The sequence below is a fragment of the Oncorhynchus mykiss genome, chromosome 1 (genome assembly GCF_057628025.1).
Source record: "Oncorhynchus mykiss isolate SJ-2025 chromosome 1, ASM5762802v1, whole genome shotgun sequence".
NCBI classification, from domain to species: Eukaryota; Metazoa; Chordata; class Actinopteri; order Salmoniformes; family Salmonidae; genus Oncorhynchus; species Oncorhynchus mykiss.
Genome location: NC_143022.1, coordinates 76202050 through 76222356, shown reverse-complemented (window position 1 = coordinate 76222356; position 20307 = coordinate 76202050). Strand labels below are relative to the sequence as shown.

Below are 20307 nucleotides of genomic sequence, written 5' to 3'. Positions count from 1 at the left end.
CTATCTTTTTCAATTATACCACTTTCAAGCTCCACATTCCCCCTCCCCCCCCCCCCACACACTTTTTTTTCTTACTGTCTTCTAATAGAAGATAATACTTCAGTGCCCTTCAGCAGAACTGAGAATGCGGGGCTTGAAAAAGCCTAATGGGTTTTCTGTGCTGTAGAGTCAAACTGGGCAGAACTGAGCAAATGCGGGTGTTAGAGATGTTAGATCCCTTGGGTGGTTTACTCACACAAATACATCTGCCGAAGGTTGTGAGAAATCATCAGAGAGAGCTTACGGATACACTGAGGGGCATGTGTGTAACATCCAGGCTGTGTGCGTAGAATACGGCATTTGTGTTAGATCCAAACTGAGCATAATAAGAACAGAAACCAAATGTATTTTTGTTTGGCAACTGCACACGGCACCTACCAAATATTGTAACAAAAGTGTCAGCATTCTGTCTGAATTTGTATTTCAGTTGAACATAATGGCATAGGCTAAGTACGGTATCTTGCCCAAGGGCAACCAATAAAGGCACACCATTTCGGATTCCAACACCAGTCATATGCTGTTCCTTAACATGTAAGGCCAAGCTTTGACTTTGAAATATTACTAAGAAGTAGAACCCCAGGCCATTTGGCCACTGCAGTGTGAGTTGAAAGGCCAAACAAGCCCTCAGGATCAGAGACCATGCACCTATTTAAAATAAACATTTATAAAAATGAGATTATGTCCTCTCCCCATTTCCCTTCCCCTATAAACTGTGCAGTTCAGTATCAACATTTCCAGTTTCCACATTTGACATTCAATGGCAGGTCTCATACTGGTTCCAAGACAGCAGTACTATGTGGATTGCCTTGACTGTAGATACAGTAACATCTTACAATATCTACTAGTGCTTTCAGGTTTACAGCAACTCCCCTTGTCTGGCTTTTTGCTCACAGACCATAAATATTTTATGCCTTCTGCTGGGGAAAACACTCACCAAAAATGGAGATATTTACCACTTTGACATCTAAGAAATGTATGTTGGGACTAGGGCTGTGGCGGTCATAAAATTTTGTCAGCTGGTGATTGTCAAGCAAACAGCTGCCGGTTACACGGTAATTAACTGTTATTATTTACATAACACGTTTGGTATCTTGTGACTTCCATGCATAGCCAACAAGCCACTGATGCAGATCTTTGAAACTTCTACATTTTAAAAAGTCTCATAAATAAATGTAATATAGCCAACACCTTCACAATGAATACATTATGTATTTTAGACAGGTCTAAAGAAACATGATATGAAGAAAATGTAGTCTATTTCAGAAGAACAGAATTGCATACTCAGAGTTGTCCTTATGTTAGGTCCTGTTGTGGCTATTGCATATGGCTGTGGGCTACACTAGTTAATTTAGCAGACAAGATCTGCTTAGAATACCGTGGCATTATTTTGTATCATTTTATATGTGACTATTTTCAGGAAACTAGGCGTGTCATGTGTCACTACTTCACAGGAGAGCCATTTGAACGTAAACTTTTTAAAATGTGTATAAAAATGTGTTTTGGCAGAAATACCTTCAGGAACTTTCATGTGCCTTAATATCAAACTTGTATGCAATCTGTAAATACAAATAAAATGATATATATAATTTATTACGAGCCTAGTTGGTTAAGCCACAGAAAAAGTGAGGAGCCTTCCCTAGCCATGATTGCCTGAGTTAATGTTTGGGCTGAACAAGCCGAGAGATGAGTTCAGATTAGTCTGGCATGTAGCATGCTTCTGTCTATAACATAAGCTGCTCAGTATATGTAGGTAATCCTGGTGTTGCTCTCCACTTTGTTTTGAAAGTTTTGAAATCAGTGGAATGCACAGTGGAATTAGAGTATGATATTCTGCCGTTTGATTGCAAATATGCAGACGGAGTCGAAAAGACAACACAAAGAAGGCTGTTGTATAAAACACCTGTCTCCGGATTACATCTTCAAACTAAGGCAACCATGGCATCCGTGACAGAGAGGGAGAAGCATCCATCCATGTATTCGGATAAGATAGTCTAGCTAACTACATGTTCAGATATTACATATTTCAAATTTTGTCAGAAAGTTGTTTTAATTTCAAGTTAAAGAGTACTGTTAGCTAGCTAACGTTAGCTGGCTGGCTCGCAAGCTAACTGTCCTTACTGTCCTGTAAGGATCCAAATAGGTCAGATCAGCTTTGCAATAAATAAGTTCAGCCAGACCCGCTTTCACCCACAGAGGAGGGAGAAGGGAGCTGGTGGGGGGTTGACAGCCCACACTGTGTTGTAAGTCAAGGAGAGAACATCCCTCTCCAAATTCACACAGGAATGTGCCTTTCTTTCACAGACATTTTCCAGCTGAAACTTTAGCACGTTCTGGAGTGAATACTGGAACAATATTTCTAACATAGAACTTGGGGAATGGTAAGAGGCGATCTAAAGAATAATAATGTAATTTTGGTTGTTATTTTGTGATGTCATTAAAAATGTTATAAAGGAAATACTGTAACTTGAAAACAATACTGCCGTAAAGAGTGTGATTTGCGACACAACGAAATAAACAATAGAGCATAATATGAAACGATAGACATTTTTCTATCACCACACAATATATATATATTGTCACATCGCCCAGCCCTACTAAATAATATACAGTATGTGTGAAATTAGTTTTGATTTAGAATGGACCATTATCTATGCACTTATATAGCGAATGGAGGATGCTTTTCCCGTGGTTAATTTTTGTGCCAGCCAGGTAGGCTATGCTCCTGTTGTAAAGAAAAGCAATGTGCTTAATATTAAAAAGTTGATAAACAAATATAGTAAGCTTAGCCTATAGAAAGCTGATGGGATCCTCCTCTTTTAAGAAGAGGCCCTCAAAAAAAGTGTTTTGTTTTACAGCCTGGAATCGAATCAGGGTCTGTAGTGACACCTCTAACACTGAGATGCAGTGCCTCAGAACGCTGCGCCACTCGGGAGCCCCGAGGACTTTAATAATAGGTATTCATTACACTTCTCTAATTGATTTCCTTCAATTCTAGTAAGCAATAAGATGAGACGCTTCCGTATATGCCTTTGTATTCTCAGCCTTTGTCTTTGCATGGAATCAAGTCGAAATGAACATTTGAATAAGTGTTTTGAACTGTATGGTGCAGCCCAAAACACAGAACAGTTCATGTCAGAGATTGAATTCCATTTCTGTTCTCCGTCCCTGTTTCCCTCATCAGCTCTGCTGTGGAAAGGAGGCACAACTACAGCCCACTTGTTACTGTGCTCTCAGACAGACGGACGGACGGACGGACGGACGGACGGACGGACGGACGGACGGACGGACAGACGGACAGACGGACAGACGGACAGACGGACAGACAGACAGACAGACAGAACGAACAATACACATGCACAGAGAGTGCAGGTTAACTATGTTGTGTGAAATGTTCAGATCCACACGGTTGTGATTGACAGGTTTAGAGTGAACCCCAGGGACGTGTACTGTTCCTCTGCTACAAACACCACGGAGGCCCCCTACCCTGGAGGGAACACAGCCAGCAGGAGGTCCTTTCACACCAAGTTCCAGTCCAGTCTACAATTACTGGCCGTTTCTCCAGACCCCCGGGAGGGTATAACGAGCAGATAGATTCGAGAAGCGTCAGATGAGGATTGTGTCTGATGGCTGCAATGTTTTAGATGGACACAATTCACACAAGAGTCAAATATAATGATGCAGACTATAAAAAAAGGCATGTCATTCAATTATATAAAAATCCTTGCCAAAGAGACTGCCAGGGAGAGAAAGGAAAGAGAGGGATACAGACCAGGTTAGAAAATAGACAACAGACCTCAAGACATGATGTAACTATGCTGAGCACTTGTTATAGTGAAAAACAACTCCAATCTCAAAAGAAAAGAAAAGAGAGGGAGCATGTGAGGTAGAATACTGACTCACCTACGGGGCTATAAAATATTTAGGTGATTGCACCGCCAATAAACCCACCTTCCTTTGGCATAGGGTTGATGAAGCTGAACCACATTTTTTGGGGGACAAAATAACCTTGTTCTCTAGCATTTATTAGATTGCAAATGTGTCTTTGCTTTATCGTAATGGCCTTGTTGCCCTATTGACAGAGCGAACGGGAAGCAGTAAAAGTTAGCTGAGTGCGGTGTGAGGCATTACAAAAACCTATACTGATTTCCCCCTGCCCCTGTACAGTCTCGCCTGTGATAGGGAAATCATTTCTGAGTGCAACAGGGTGTCAAACTGATGGTGCTGTATGGTGTAATTTCATTCCTCTGGTTTGCAGCCGGGCAAAAGAAAAAGCATATTCCAGGAAGTCGGTGTGGAACTGCTCAGCCATGGCAAAGCCAATGAAGACAGAGACAGATAAACAGAAGGGTGAGACTGGAAGAGTGTGTTGTTTAACATACTTAACAGAAATAATCATCACATTATGACAACTGTGGGAACAGAACAGATGCAACACAATCAGGTAGCTATTTTTACGAAGAGAACATTGGTTTTTGCTGGTAGTGCTGTATTTCACTATGCTGTGTAATAAACAATAGTTTGTGTAATCAGCTGTGATGCCTTAAGCGGTGGAAATCGCTGTTCTCTTTAACAGGGGTTCTCAAAGTGGGGTCCACAGAAGCACTGCATATACACTACACGACCAAAAGTATGTGGACACCCACTCATCGAACATCTCATTCCAAAATCATGGGCTATAAAGGGGAATGGAAACACTATGATTTAGAACGACGGCGAACTGTAAATCATCATATTGGCATTGTTGCGTCACTGGCAGGAGAGAACATTTTGGAACTCACAAAAATGGCTGAATTTACAGAGTCGCTCCGAGTCTGAGAATGAAATCATGTTAGTTAGGGAGCCAATAAACCTACTGAAGACGTTCATGTTTGAGCCGATCGTTGCCCCAGATCAAAGAGTTCGTTCTTGTAACTGTGACAACAAGGATATGCCGCCTACGGTCGGCGTAGGCAAACACAAACTGGTGTGAGTGGGGATGCTGCCAGGTAATGGCTAGAGTAGGAGTGTGTGTGTTGTAGAGAGATGGTGGAGATACAGCACAAAATCCCAGCGGATGGTGGCTGTATTGCATCCAGTCAGAGGTTCCTGTCAATCTGTCTGGATGGTGGCTGTATTACATCCAGTCAGTGGTTCCTGTCAATCTGTCTGGATGGTGACTGTATTACATCCAGTCAGTGGTTCCTGTCAATCTGTCTGGATGGTGACTGTATTACATCCAGTCAGAGGTTCCTGTCAATCTGTCTGGATGGTGACTGTATTACATCCAGTCAGTGGTTCCTGTCAGTCTGTCTGGATGGTGACTGTATTACATCCAGTCAGTGGTTCCTGTCAATCTGTCTGGATGGTGACTGTATTACATCCAGTCAGTGGTTCCTGTCAATCTGTCTGGATGGTGACTGTATTACATCCAGTCAGAGGTTCCTGTCAATCTGTCTTGGTTGCGATGTATTTATTGGATGTGTCGGTGCTCAGTATATATAATCAGTATCCTATAACGATGTTTATCATCAGCTCTGTTTGGCGCGTTGGTAACACATTTACCTTTAGATTAGACGACTAGAGTTCCAATCGCAGACAGCATCATGATTCATGAAATCTCATTCTAACCAATAATGGGGCGTGCTCTTTATAAATACATTGTGATTTCGTTTCGGTATCAGACTAACTTTGCTTTTTTTTGATTGCAGAGCATATAGGCTGGCAGTTTATCGCCAGCTCACCCTATGGGCACAAGAGAGAATTGGACGAGGTCTCTGCGTGTGTCGTTTCTTCCATAAAGTGTGCATAGCCAGAAGCAAAGGCATTGAGCAAAAGTTTGAATAAAACCAGTTCATTTGGTAAAGCTAGCCTAGCGTAAGACATAGACCTAATGCCTGCGCCTTATGTAAAAATAGTATTAGTTAGCTTGTTCACTATAACAACAGGTTCAAGCGTAACCAGAAAAACTTGCTTTGAAGATAAAACTACTTTCAGTGTGCACTAATCCCGTACCCCTGTCGCTAGAGTAGTGACTTCAACTAGCCTTGGCCTCCATCTATAGGAAAGGAATAGTAACTACAATGGGCAGCTAGTCAGAGTCAAAGTAGACATGAATAATATATGCCATTTAGCAGACGCCTTTATCCAAAGCGAACTGGGCACATGGTAGTGGAAACAGATCATAGAAACAAGATTACAATTTTGATGTCATAGATGGTCAGTCTTCGCATCTATAGCTCTGTCTATGAATTTGAGAGTGGTTACATTTCTCCAGCCCAATCCCTTAGCTTTTTTACCAAAAGAGGAGCAGGGAGTGCCTTTGTTATTGTTTCTACTGCTGATTGCCACTTTAAGAAGTTAAGATGCAGATTAAATACACACCAAAATATGTTACAGATAATATAAAAATGTCCCATCACTCAGACAATTAGTGGATACACAGCATCCAGCAGAGCAAACAATCAATCAAATATATTTTACAAAAGCCTTTTTTACATCAAAATAATAACCACAGTGGTTATAGAGGGTGCAACAGTTCAACACCTCAGGAGCAACTGCTTTTCAACGCTCAGCATTAATAGGTTGAGAGAGAGAGTCGAAACAGCAGAACCGGGACAAGGTAGCACATCCATTGAAACGGGTATACAAAAAAATTGGTGGAAAAACAATTCCACTCTGATTCCCTTTATGTAGGGGTGTATCTTTGAATTCGCTGTTGAATGGCCTGCTCCTTCTCCATTTTCGGAACACCATCCCGCTCCCCCAAAGTGATTGATAGTATATCTTAGTTTGCACTGTGATGATTGTGATTCTGCGAGTTCACTGATCTCACTCTCCGTCAGCTCCATCTGTGGCGTATAGGGGCAGGACTCGTTTGTATACTGATGATCGTGAGCTCAATCTAGCTGGGCCCTGAGCTCTTTAGTGATGGTCCCGGTGGACCTCTTCTCCACCGCAGCACAGGAACACTCTGGTCAGTTTGGCATGCTGTACTTGTTACGGTGCGTGAATGAGGACCCAAAAGCGAATTAACGTAAACAGAGCTTCTTTAATAACAAAACAAAACGTAGGCTCAGATGGACCGGCAGGTTCCGACAGGACAGGACAAGGTTGCAGCAAACATGACGATAGTCTGGTTCAGGCATGAACAACACAAACAAGAATCCGACAAGGACAGGAGCAGGAACAGAGAGAGATATAGAGACCTAATCAGAGGGAAAAAGGGAACAGGTGGGAAAAGGGGTGACGAGGTAGTTAGGAGGAGACAAGGCACAGCTGGGGAAAAGAGGGGGAGAAAAGGTAACCTATCAACGACCAGCAGAGGGAGACAGGGTGAAGGGAAAGGACAGAAACAAGACACAACATGACAGTACATGACAGTACCCCCCCACTCACCGAGCGCCTCCTGGCGCACTCGAGGAGGAAACCTGGCGGCAACGGAGGAAATCATCGATCAGTGCACGGTCCAGCACGTCCCGAGAGGGAACCCAACTCCTCTCCTCAGGACCGTACCCCTCCCAATCTACTAGGTACTGATGACCACGGCCCCGAGGACGCATGTCCAAAATCCTACGGACCCTGTAGATGGGTGCGCCCTCGACAAGGATGGGGGGGGGGGGGAAGACGAGCGGGGGCGCGAAGAACGGGCTTGATACAGGAGACGGGGTGGACGCGACGAAGGTATCGCGGAAGAAGAAGTCGAACTGCGACAGGATTAATGACCTGAGAAATACGGAACGGACCAATGAACCGCGGGGTCAACTTGCGAGAAGTGGTCTTAAGGGGAAGGTTCTGAGTGGATAGCCAAACTCTCTGACCGCGACAATATCTAGGACTCTTAGTTCTACGCTTATTAGCAGCCCTCACAGTCTGCGCCCTATAACGGCAAAGTGCAGACCTGACCCTCTTCCAGGTGCGCTCGCAACGTTGGACAAAAGCCTGAGCGGAGGGGACGCTGGACTCGGCGAACTGAGATGAGAACAGCGGAGGCTGGTACCCGAGGCTACTCTGAAAAGGAGATAGCCCGGTCGCAGACGAAGGAAGCGAGTTGTGGGCGTATTCTGCCCAGGGGAGCTGTTCTGACCAAGACGCAGGGTTGCGAAAAGAAAGACTGCGTAAGATGCGACCAATAGTCTGATTGGCCCGTTCTGCTTGACCGTTAGACTGGGGGTGAAAGCCGGAAGAGAGACTGACGGAAGCCCCAATCAAACGGCAAAACTCCCTCCAAAATTGAGACGTGAATTGCGGACCTCTGTCCGAAACGACGTCTGACGGAAGGCCATGAATTCTGAAAACATTCTCGATGATGATTTGTGCCGTCTCTTTAGCAGAAGGAAGCTTAGCAAGGGGAATAAAATGAGCCGCCTTAGAGAACCTGTCGACAACCGTAAGAATAACAGTCTTCCCCGCTGACGAAGGCAGTCCGGTGACAAAATCTAAGGCGATGTGAGACCACGGTCGAGAGGGAATGGGAAGCGGCCTGAGACGGCCGGCAGGAGGAGAGTTACCGGACTTAGTCTGCGCGCAGACCGAACAAGCAGCCACGAAGCGACGCGTGTCATGCTCCCGGGTGGGCCACCAAAAGCGCTGGCGAATGGAAGCAAGCGTACCCCGAACGCCAGGGTGGCCGGCTAACTTGGCAGAGTGAGCCCACTGAAGAACGGCCAGACGAGTAGGAACGGGAACGAAAAGAAGGTTCCTGGGACAAGCGCGCGGCGACGGAGTTTGAGTGAGTGCTTGCTTTACCTGCCTCTCAATTCCCCAGACAGTCAACCCGACAACACGCCCCTCAGGGAGAATCCCCTCGGGGTCAGTGGAGGCTACTGAAGAACTGAAGAGACGAGATAAAGCATCAGGCTTGGTGTTCTTAGAGCCCGGACGATAAGAAATCACGAACTCGAAACGAGCGAAAAACAGCGCCCAGCGCGCCTGACGCGCATTAAGTCGTTTGGCAGAACGGATGTACTCAAGGTTCCTATGGTCAGTCCAAACGACAAAAGGAACGGTCGCCCCCTCCAACCACTGTCGCCATTCGCCTAGGGCTAAGCGGATGGCGAGCAGTTCGCGGTTTCCCACATCATAGTTACGTTCCGACGGCGACAGGCGATGAGAAAAATACGCGCAAGGGTGGACCTTGTCGTCAGAGAAGGAGCGCTGAGAAAGAATGGCTCCCACGCCCACCTCTGACGCGTCAACCTCGACAATGAACTGTCTAGAGACGTCAGGTGTAACAAGGATAGGTGCGGATGTAAAACGATTCTTGAGGAGATCAAAAGCTCCCTGGGCGGAAACGGACCACTTAAAGCACGTCTTGACAGAAGTAAGGGCTGTGAGAGGGGCTGCCACCTGACCGAAATTACGGATGAAACGACGATAGAAGTTCGCGAAGCCGAGAAAGCGCTGCAACTCGACGCGTGACTTAGGGACGGGCCAATCAATGACAGCTTGGACCTTAGCGGGATCCATCTTAATGCCTTCAGCGGAAATAACAGAACCGAGAAATGTGACGGAGGAGGCATGAAAAGAGCACTTCTCAGCCTTCACAAAAAGACAATTCTCTAAAAGGCGCTGGAGGACACGTCGAACGTGCTGAACATGAATCTGGAGTGACAGTGAAAAAATCAGGATATCGTCAAGGTAAACGAAAACAAAGATGTTCAGCATGTCTCTCAGGACATCATTGACTAATGCCTGAAAGACAGCTGGAGCGTTAGCGAGGCCGAAAGGAAGAACCCGGTATTCAAAGTGCCCTAACGGAGTGTTAAACGCCGTCTTCCACTCGTCCCCCTCCCTGATGCGCACGAGATGGTAAGCGTTACGAAGGTCCAACTTAGTGAAAAACCTGGCTCCCTGCAGGATCTCGAAGGCTGAAGACATAAGAGGAAGCGGATAACGATTCTTCACTGTTATGTCATTCAGCCCTCGATAATCTATGCAGGGGCGCAGGGACCCGTCCTTCTTCTTAACAAAAAAAAACCCCGCTCCGGCGGGAGAGGAGGAGGGGACTATGGTACCGGCGGCAAGAGCTACAGACAAATAATCTTCGAGAGCCTTACGTTCGGGAGCCGACAGAGAGTATAGTCTACCCCGGGGGGGAGTGGTTCCCGGAAGGAGATCAATACTACAATCATACGACCGGTGTGGAGGAAGAGAGGTGGCCCTGGACCGACTGAACACCGTGCGCAGATCGTGATATTCCTCCGGCACCCCTGTCAAATCACCAGGCTCCTCCTGTGAAGAAGAGACAGAGGAAACAGGAGGGATAGCAGACATTAAACATTTCACATGACAAGAGACGTTCCAGGAGAGGATAGAATTACTAGACCAATTAATGGAAGGATTATGACAAACTAGCCAGGGATGGCCCAAAACAACAGGTGTAAAAGGTGAACGAAAAATTAAAAAAGAAATGGTTTCGCTATGATTACCAGAAACAGTGAGGGTTAAAGGTAGCGTCTCACGCTGAATCCTGGGGAGAGGACTACCATCCAGGGCGAACAAGGCCGTGGACTCCCTTAACTGTCTGAGAGGAATGTCATGTTCCCGAGCCCAGGTCTCGTCCATAAAACAGCCCTCCGCCCCAGAGTCTATTAAGGCACTGCAGGAAGCTGACGAACCGGTCCAGCGTAGATGGACCGACAAGGTAGTGCAGGATCTTGAAGGAGAGACAGGAGTAGTAGCGCTCACCAATAGCCCTCCGCTTACTGATGAGCTCTGGCTTTTACTGGACATAAAGTGACAAAATGACCAGCAGAACCGCAATAGAGACAGAGGCGGTTGGTGATTCTCCGTTCCCTCTCCTTAGTCGAGATGCGGATACCTCCCAGCTGCATAGGCTCAGCACCCGAGCCGGCAGAGGAAGATGGTAGTGATGCGGAGAGGGGGGCAACGGAGAACGCGAGCTCCTTTCCACGAGCTCGGTGACGAAGATCAACCCGTCGCTCAATGCGAATAGCGAGTTCAATCAAGGAATCCACGCTGGAAGGAACCTCCCGGGAGAGAATCTCATCCTTTACCTCTGCGCGGAGACCCTCCAGAAAACGAGCGAGCAAAGCCGGCTCGTTCCAGCCACTGGAGGCAGCAAGAGTGCGAAACTCAATAGAGTAGTCTGTTATGGATCGATTACCCTGACATAGGGAAGACAGGGCCCTGGAAGCCTCCTCCACAAAAACAGATCGATCAAAAACCCGTATCATCTCCTCCTTAAAGTCCTGATACTGGTTAGTACACTCAGCCCTTGCCTCCCAGATTGCCGTGCCCCACTCACGAGCCCGTCCAGTAAGGAGAGATATGACGTAGGCGACACGAGCAGTGCTCCTGGAGTAAGTGTTGGGCTGGAGAGAAAACACAATATCACACTGGGTGAGGAACGAGCGGCATTCAGTGGGCTCCCCAGAGTAACACGGCGGGTTATTGATTCTGGGCTCCGGAGATTCGAAAGCCCTGGAAGTGGCCGGTGGATCGAGGCGGAGATGGTGAACCTGTTCTGTGAGGTTGGAGACTTGGGTGGCCAGGGTCTCAACGGCATGCCGAGCAGCAGACAATTCCTGCTTGTGTCTGCCTAGCATCGCTCCCTGGATCTCGACGGCTGAGTGGAGAGGATCCGAAGTCGCTGGGTCCATTCTTGGTCGGATTCTTCTGTTACGGTGCGTGAATGAGGACCCAAAAGCGAATTAACGTAAACAGAGCTTCTTTAATAACAAAACAAAACGTAGGCTCAGATGGACCGGCAGGTTCCGACAGGACAGGACAAGGTTGCAGCAAACATGACGATAGTCTGGTTCAGGCATGAACAACACAAACAAGAATCCGACAAGGACAGGAGCAGGAACAGAGAGAGATATAGAGACCTAATCAGAGGGAAAAAGGGAACAGGTGGGAAAAGGGGTGACGAGGTAGTTAGGAGGAGACAAGGCACAGCTGGGGAAAAGAGGGGGAGAAAAGGTAACCTAACAACGACCAGCAGAGGGAGACAGGGTGAAGGGAAAGGACAGAAACAAGACACAACATGACAGTACATGACAGTACTAACCATTCTTTCCTGTTGGTAGAAAACAATTAAGGCATTTATTAGGCTATAGTTATCTTCAAGAGTCACTGCAAATACTTGAAATAGACAATAGCCTTAGACATAACATGTATTTGCATGTACCACCTGCCTCCTGCACAGTCCCCATCCAGGATTAAAACATTTTCAGGGATGAAGATGTCATCTTGAAAAGAAACATTAACAAACGTTTTGTTAAGACAACTGAACCCACATCAGTTGGCATTAACAAGCTACCTGTTGTATGCTTTGTCAACACACACACACACACACACACACACACACACACACACACACACACACACACACACACACACACACACACACACACACACTTCAGCAAACATTAGGTATGTCAACTTCCGTCTAGCTAATGAGGTGGAGCTAACAAAACATTACAAAAACAAATCTGTCAACAACATGTATTACAGTACTTGACTATTTGAGGTGGAAGCTAGCTACAGTAACTAACTTTACCTAATAACAGGAGTACACGGATAAACTCTGTTGCAATTTGAGTTGCAGTTGAGTTGCTTGCTAACGTTATTTGCTGGGAGGTGTAACACAAAACACTTCAGACGCAATTAGCTAGTTACCTTCAACTAGAGTTGCAACAAAGTTGTCCAGTGTCTAACGCTAGCCTAGTCAACAACAGTCATGACCGGTTAACGTTACCTCTGGGGCTCCATTGCATTGACTCGCGTCGCTTCCTCCGCTCAGTTGCTTTTGATGATGGTCGGTCGGGAACCCCTACACCATAACCCTCTAAATGTCAAACGGAGGCGCAAGCAGAGGGCTTCAACGTGGGCCTATGACTCCTCTCCATTCGGAAACTCCCGGTTGCCGCATCGAAAGTGCCCTTCATCTCGAAGTCTGCCTCCGCAAAGTGCTGTCTGCAGATCCTGTTCTTCGATTCACTCTCAATACCACAGACAATTTGCTGATTCCTGCCAGTGATGCACTGGCGTCGGTCGTTACTATGGAAATTTAAAATGCAGCTGACCATAGCTCAAATAAACCTTGTTGGCAATCAAAATACTAAATATAGAGATGTTTTTGTGTTTACAGTTTTTTTCGATTGCTAAACGACAGTGGGCACAACTGGAGTCACATGTGCAAAACTCTAACTACAGTCTGCACTACCAACAGTCACCTGAGCTAAACAGTTCACATCACCTGCAAAACTCATTCCAAGCAACACAACTCTTAACACATGGCTCAAAACACGCTCAGTGCAGCCAAACACTATGCACAACCCTCACTGAGATAACACACACTGTCACTCAGAACACACTGAGAGTAAAAACACTAGCATCAACCACCAATACAGAAAATACAAACTTTTCATCTTTACAGTTTGAACAATTTCAGTGACTTCATACAAAGTAATATTTTCTTCAAAGAAAAGAGTGACATTCTTTCACATGATTTATAAAATTTTTAGAACATAACAATTCTTTAAGGTAAATGAAAATTAGCAGTTTGCTTCAATAGTCGGTAGTAATTTACGGAATTACAGTAATGAGAAAAAAAAGGTAGAAACTAAAAGTACATACTGTAATTCGAACAAATAATTGAGGGGCTAATCCTGCCTCTCTCTAGCATCAGGCCACAGGTTTTCTTCAACATCACATCTAATGTTTTCTCTTGCCATGCACCTGGGGAAGAACCTTCTGGAGTGCCTTATCCATCCCTGGCAGTCCTCTGGACTCGTGTCCTCACATCCGGCACGCATGGCTGCCAAAAGAGACATTTGGTCATGTGGGTGGTGACCAAACACTTTCCACCTCCAGGCAGAGAAAAACTCCTCTATTGGGTTGAGGAAGGGTGAATATGCAGGCAGGTACAAAACCATAAATCTGTGATGTGCTGCAAACCAATCTGTGACAGCTGCAGAGTGGTGAAAAGCAACGTTATCGCAAACTATGACAAAAACTTGGGGGTTTCTTACTGGCTCCCCCTGTTCTGCTGGCACTAGCTGAGCATAGAGCTGTTCTAGGAAAGCTATAAGCCTTTCTGTGTTGTATGGGCCAATGAGTGGTGTGTTGAGAAGCAAACCATCATTGGCCATTGCAGCACACATGGTGATATTTCCCCCCCTTTGGCCTGGAACCTCCACAGTGGCCCTTTGACCCATAACATTCCTTCCTCTGCGCCGTGTTTTGGCAAGGTTAAATCCAGCTTCATCGATAAATACAAATGAATGTGGTCTTTCCAGTGCTTCCACCTCCATTACTCTCTGAAAAACAGTAAGTGCACAGTTTTACTGTAGAAATGCTAGTGTTTTTTTAACTGTAAATATTTTGTATAGCTGTGTACGTAACCTCAGACGTCTTACCTGGACATATTGATATCTTTGCTCTTTTACCCGTTCACTGTTTCTCTCGAACGGTACAGTGTATAACTGTTTCATTGTAACTTGGTGTTTCTTTAGGACTCAAGCAATAGCTGTTGTGCTGACAGAATTAACATTTTCAAATATATCATTATCAGCCAGCACTCTATCTTGAATCTCCCGCAATTTTATTGCATTGTTGACAACAACCATGTCAACAATAGCATTTTCCTGCGCATCTGAAAATATTTTTCCTCTTCCCCCTGTTGGGGGCAGCCTTTGGGTCCTTTTGTAAAAATATATTTTACAGTCAAACTTACTGTAATATATATCTGTGTAAATATTCTATAATTGCAATACAAAATAGATTCCTGTAATGTTTTCATTTACTGTAAGGATGTAACTCTCACCTGTTTGCATGATGGAAAATTCGCATTACAGATGCCACTGTGGATCTTTGCAGATTGGGTTGCACCCTCAACCCTGCCTCTTTCAATGAGAGACCATGGTTCACGACATGGTCTATAAGTGTAGCCCTTATTTCATCTGAAATAACAGCTCTTTGTCTTCTTTGTCTTCCTCCACGCATCCGCCCTCTCCCTGCCACCCTTCTCCCTCCACGAACCCATCTTCCTTGTTCCATTTCCAAAATGAGTCTTTCTGAGCTCTACCTATATATACTGTAATATGTGTGTGTGTTCACTAACAAGTCTAAAACAAGACACCTGCTTAGCCTTTCAGCTGAAATTGCAATCAGCAGTGTTTGAAAGGCACAAGGCTGAAATCTATTCCGTTTTGAATGTGTGGTTCACAGTTTTGACAGCAGTGTGTTAGCATTTGAACAAAGTGCTGTAAATCCACAGTGTTGTGCAGGTTGTGGTTAAAGTCATGAGATAAGTGTGTAGAGTTTTGAAAACTGTGTTCAAGCAATGAAAAACAAACTAGAGTTTGGTCCACATGAACTGCTGCTGTGCAGACTGTAGTTAGAGCTTTGCACATGTGACTCCAGTTGTGTCCACTGTCGTTTAGCAATCGAAAAAAACTGTAACATTTTCAAATATATCATTATCAGCCAGCACTCTATCTTGAATCTCCCGCAGTTTTATTGCATTGTTGACAACAACCATGTCAACAATAGCATTTTCCTGCGCATCTGAAAATATTTTTCCTCTTCCCCCTGTTGGGGGCAGCCTTTGGGTCCTGTCAAACTTACTGTAATATATATCTGTGTAAATATTATATAATTGCAATACAAAATAGATTCCTGTAATGTTTTCATTTACTGTAAGGATGTAACTCTCACCTGTTTGCATGATGGAAAATTCGCATTACAGATGCCACTGTGGATCTTTGCAGATTGGGTTGCACCCTCAACCCTGCCTCTCTCAATGAGAGACCATGGTTCATGACATGGTCTATAAGTGTAGCCCTTATTTCATCTGAAATAACAGCTCTTTGTCTTCTTTGTCTTCCTCCACGCATCCGCCCTCTCCCTGCCACCCTTCTCCCTCCACGAACCCATCTTCCTTGTTCCATTTCCAAAATTAGTCTTTCTGAGCTCTACCTATATATACTGTAATATGTGTGTGTTCACTAACAAGTCTAAAACAAGACACCTGCTTAGCCTTTCAGCTGAAATTGCAATCAGCAGTGTGTGAAAGGCACAAGGCTGAAATCTATTCCGTTTTGAATGTGTGGTTCACAGTTTTGACAGCAGTGTGTTAGCATTTGAACAAAGTGCTGTAAATCCACAGTGTTGTGCAGGTTGTGGTTAAAGTCATGGGATAAGTGTGTAGAGTTTTGTAAACTGTGTTCAAGCAATGAAAAACGAACTAGAGTTTGGTCCACATGAACTGCTGCTGTGCAGACTGTAGTTAGAGTTTTGCACATGTGACTCCAGTTGTGTCCGCTGTTGTTTAGCAATCGAAAATAACTGTAATGCACATGTTTATTGTTAATGGATTGAATACATCTCTTTGTTTAGATTTACTTCCCAAAGTGTTCCATTTCCCTTTAATATGGAGATGCCCCTTCCCCACCATTGCTGCTAGAAAAGCCTCCCAATCTTCTAGGAAGGGTTTCCACTAGATGTTGGAACATTGCTGCGAGGACCTGCTTCCATTCAGCCACAAGAGCATTAGTGAGGTCGGGGACGGATGTTGGGCGATTAGGCCTGTCTCGCAGTCGGCATTCCAATTCATCCCAAAGGTGTTCGATTGGGTTGAGATCAGAGATCTGTGCAGGCCAATCAAGTTCCTCCACACTGTTGTCTACAAACCATTTCTGTATGGACCTCGCTTTGTGCACAGGGCATTGTCATAACGAAACAGGAAAGGGCCTTTCCCAAACTATTCCCATAAAGTTGGAAACACAGAATCGTCTAGAATGTCATTGTATGCTGTAGCGTTACGATTTCCCTTTAATTGAACTAAGAGGCCTAGCCTGAACTTTGAAAAGCAGCCCTAGACCATTATTCCTCCTCCACCAACTTTACAGTTGGCACTATGCATTCGGGTAGGTAGCGTTCTCCTGGCATCCGCCAAACCCAGATTCGTCCATCGGACTACCAGCTGGTGATGCGTGATTCATCACTCGCATTTCCACTGCTCCAGAGTCCAATGGCGGCGAGCTTTACACTACTCCAGCCGACGCTTGGCATTGTGCATGGTGATCTTAGGCTTGTGTGTGGCTGCTCGGCAATGGAAACCCACTTCATGAAGCTCCCGACGAACAGTTCTTGTGCGGACGTTGCTTCCAGAGGCAGTTTGGGACTCAGCAGTGAGTGTTGCAACCAAGGACACACAATTTTTGCTCTAGAAGCTTCAGAACTCGCCAGTCCCGTTCTGTGAGCTTGTGTGGACTACCAATTCGCGGCTGAGACTTTGTTGCTCCTAGACGTTTCCACTTCACAATAACAGCACTTACTGTTTACCACTCTAGCAGGGCAGAAATTTGACAAACTGAAAGGTGGCATCCTAAGACGGTGCCACGTTGAAAGTCACTGAGCCCTTCATTATGGGCCATTCTACTGCAAATGTTTGTCTATGGAGATTGCATGGCTGCGTGCTCGAATCCATTAATTTGAAGGGGTGTAAAAAGAGCTGCATTGGACATTTAAAAAATGTTTGGCCAAGGGAACAGTGGAATAAGTTTCTACAATTTATGATCTTAACCCTGGGCAACATGGGCCTGGGAGGCTCATAGGGATATTGGTATCTACAGTACTCCACCAATAATTTAAGCTTTAAAACTGCAGTTCTCTCTGCCTCATGGAATATTTTTTGAATTTCAGGATATTAATGATAAAGCTGCAACAAGAGAATATATCTCTGCCCCATTATTTTTTTCTTGAAAACTGAGAAAGAGGTGGGCCATTAAAATATTCCTTCCTAGGGTTCGACACCGGGTTCAACTGGCAATGCACTGCCGAGGTCATAGTAAAACCAAAGACAGTACAGAAAATGAATATTTTCACGAGGTTGGAGTAATAACATGTTCAACTACTTAAGACATTGACTCGAATCTAGGTTATGCCTTTGGCTTGAGAAAATGAACAAATAAGGAAGCATTTTTTATTTCTCTCATTGACACTGGCCTGGTCTGCTTGGTCTGTTTCACAAGCGTTCCCGGAGGTCTTGTGATTTTGCGCCTCTGGGTTTAGAAACTCCTTGGATGATATTTTTTTTATGTCACTTGAGTTGTGTTCTAATTTTGAGGGGTTCCCTGATGGATTTGCTATCACAAAAGCGGTCCCCGGCCCCAAAAAGTTTTTAAAAACGTTGTTTTATAAAACCAATACATATTAATCTTGATATGAATCATTAGTTACAGAGAGATCAGTGAAACTCACAGGAGGGTCTTGGTCCTCAGCGAACACAGTGGCGATGACCGTTCCCTTCTCTGCGTTGGGGGCCACCAGGCCCTTGTACAGCGCTTGGCTAAACACCGGGGAGAAGTCATTCATATCCTGTGAATAAAAAGAAAAGGAATAGATACATAAAGTACTGTAGGCTACTATGAATGTTGAATTTTACATTTTTGTATCCCCAACGCTTAAAAAACAAAAAAGAGAAAGTTGGTCAATTTATTTTATACACTGTGATTGGAACTGCTATGTGCAAGTCTAGCTGAAGTTCTGTGGGAGCATTATTATGTGAATTAATGTCACAAGATACTTAATTCCAAATAATGGAATGTTGAGGAAACCAAGGAAATTGGCCTTTGCAAGATGTGTATGGTCCCAAGCGTTGCTTTAGGACAGTGGTACATATTTCATATCTGATTGTAAACTCATTAGTTTCAAGTTTTACTGTTTTTATGTTGTTTTATTTATTTTACCTTTATTTAACTAGGCAAGTCAGTTAAGACCAAATTCTTATTTTCAATGACGGCCTAGTGGGTTAACTGCCTGTTCAGAGGCAGAACGACAGACTCGTACCTTGTCAGCTCGTGGATTTGAACTTGCAACCTTCCGGTTACTAGTCCAATGCTCTAACCACTAGGCTACCCTGCCACCACCTTTCCTGCAAGCTCCAAACCAACATTACAGTAATCAATATTAATGTAGCACTAAAAATAACGAGGTAGAACAAAAACAAAAACTGAACTGTAAACTGTACCGAACGTCAACTTAAACGTATTGAAGAACGATCTGGCCTAAATGGCCATGTACTCTCTAGGTTTCTTCCTAGGTTCCTGCCTTTCTAGGGTTTTTCCTAACCTCTGTGCATCTACATTGCTTGCTCTTTGACTTAAATTGAATTATTTTGCTGCTCTATAGTTCGCTACATACTTCAGTCAAAATTAGGGAGGTTGGAAAAAACAAAGTGATCAGCAATCAGATTATCTCCAACCAATCAGAGTATCAAAGCCAATTCCGAATGTTCAAACCGCCACCGTTCTAGTAATGGCCCAATCCATTGGTTTCTGAGAACAATCAGAACGGCTAGAATGTTTTTCTGTTCTAGAAATCATCGGGAAAGTACTCCGATTCAGACAATGCGGAGAAGAAATGAACATCCGTGGCTATTATATAATTGGACCATTTTCCTGTCCTGCTAAGCATTCAAAGTGTAACAAGTACTTTTAGGTGTCAGGGAAAAAGTATGGCATAAAAAGTAAAGTATTTTCTTAAGGAATGTAATGAGGTAAATGTAAAAGTTGTAAAAAATAAAAATAGTAAAGTAAACTACAGATACCCCCCCCACCCCCCAAAAAATTAAGTAGTACTTGAAAGTACTTTACATCACTGCTCAATTGAAATAATTAACACACTGCCACGTAGGGCTGTCTGATATGGTCAAATAATTTAGAATTTATTTTTAACCAAATGTTGCAATTGCAAATTGACTTAGAATTAGAGCAAAACTGTAGTAATCATGGAAATAGAATGACTATTCTAATTCTATAGTTAGAATATAATAGTGTGCACTTTGAATAGTGTTGTTTGAGATGACAATGAATTAAAATGCCAGGGAGGAGTTATTGTGACAGGGTAGGAACTAAAGTGTTGATAGGTGTTTTCTAGGGGACCCTATAATCGTATAATACTTCATGTAGCTAACGTATTCTTGCTTTGCATATTCCTCATTGATTTAGAAGATACTGTTGCACAAACAACATGCTGATTTAGGTCTACACCATCACTGGTATTATCAGGCTGTATTAGCTCTTACTCAGTACATTTATTAGTTAGCTAGCTAGCTATTAGCATTAGCGGCTAACAATTAGCATCTCACAAGATTTTGGGCAACTTGCTAAGAAAAGACAAACTAGCTGTTTGCTGATGTATGAAACACAAGCTAATAGTGTCATTATAGAACGCTAGTGGATTTATATTAAGAAGCAACGTGAAAACAGCATTATTGTCATCAACATTGTTGCATGTGCTGCATTGATCATGCAGACC

The 20307-nt window shown here is 44.3% G+C and overlaps 1 protein-coding gene across 2 annotated transcripts in view; it reads right to left on the bottom strand.

Annotated features, from left to right (window-relative positions):
* Nucleotides 1-20307, bottom strand: part of LOC110528891 (protocadherin-15) — a 275550-nt gene that overhangs the window by 80145 nt on the left and 175098 nt on the right. For both annotated transcript variants that reach the window (XM_090240353.1, XM_021611090.3), the window contains one exon: nt 18250-18366. In XM_090240353.1, coding sequence (XP_090096479.1) covers nt 18250-18366 — 117 coding nt within the window. The remainder of the gene's footprint in view (nt 1-18249; nt 18367-20307) is intronic.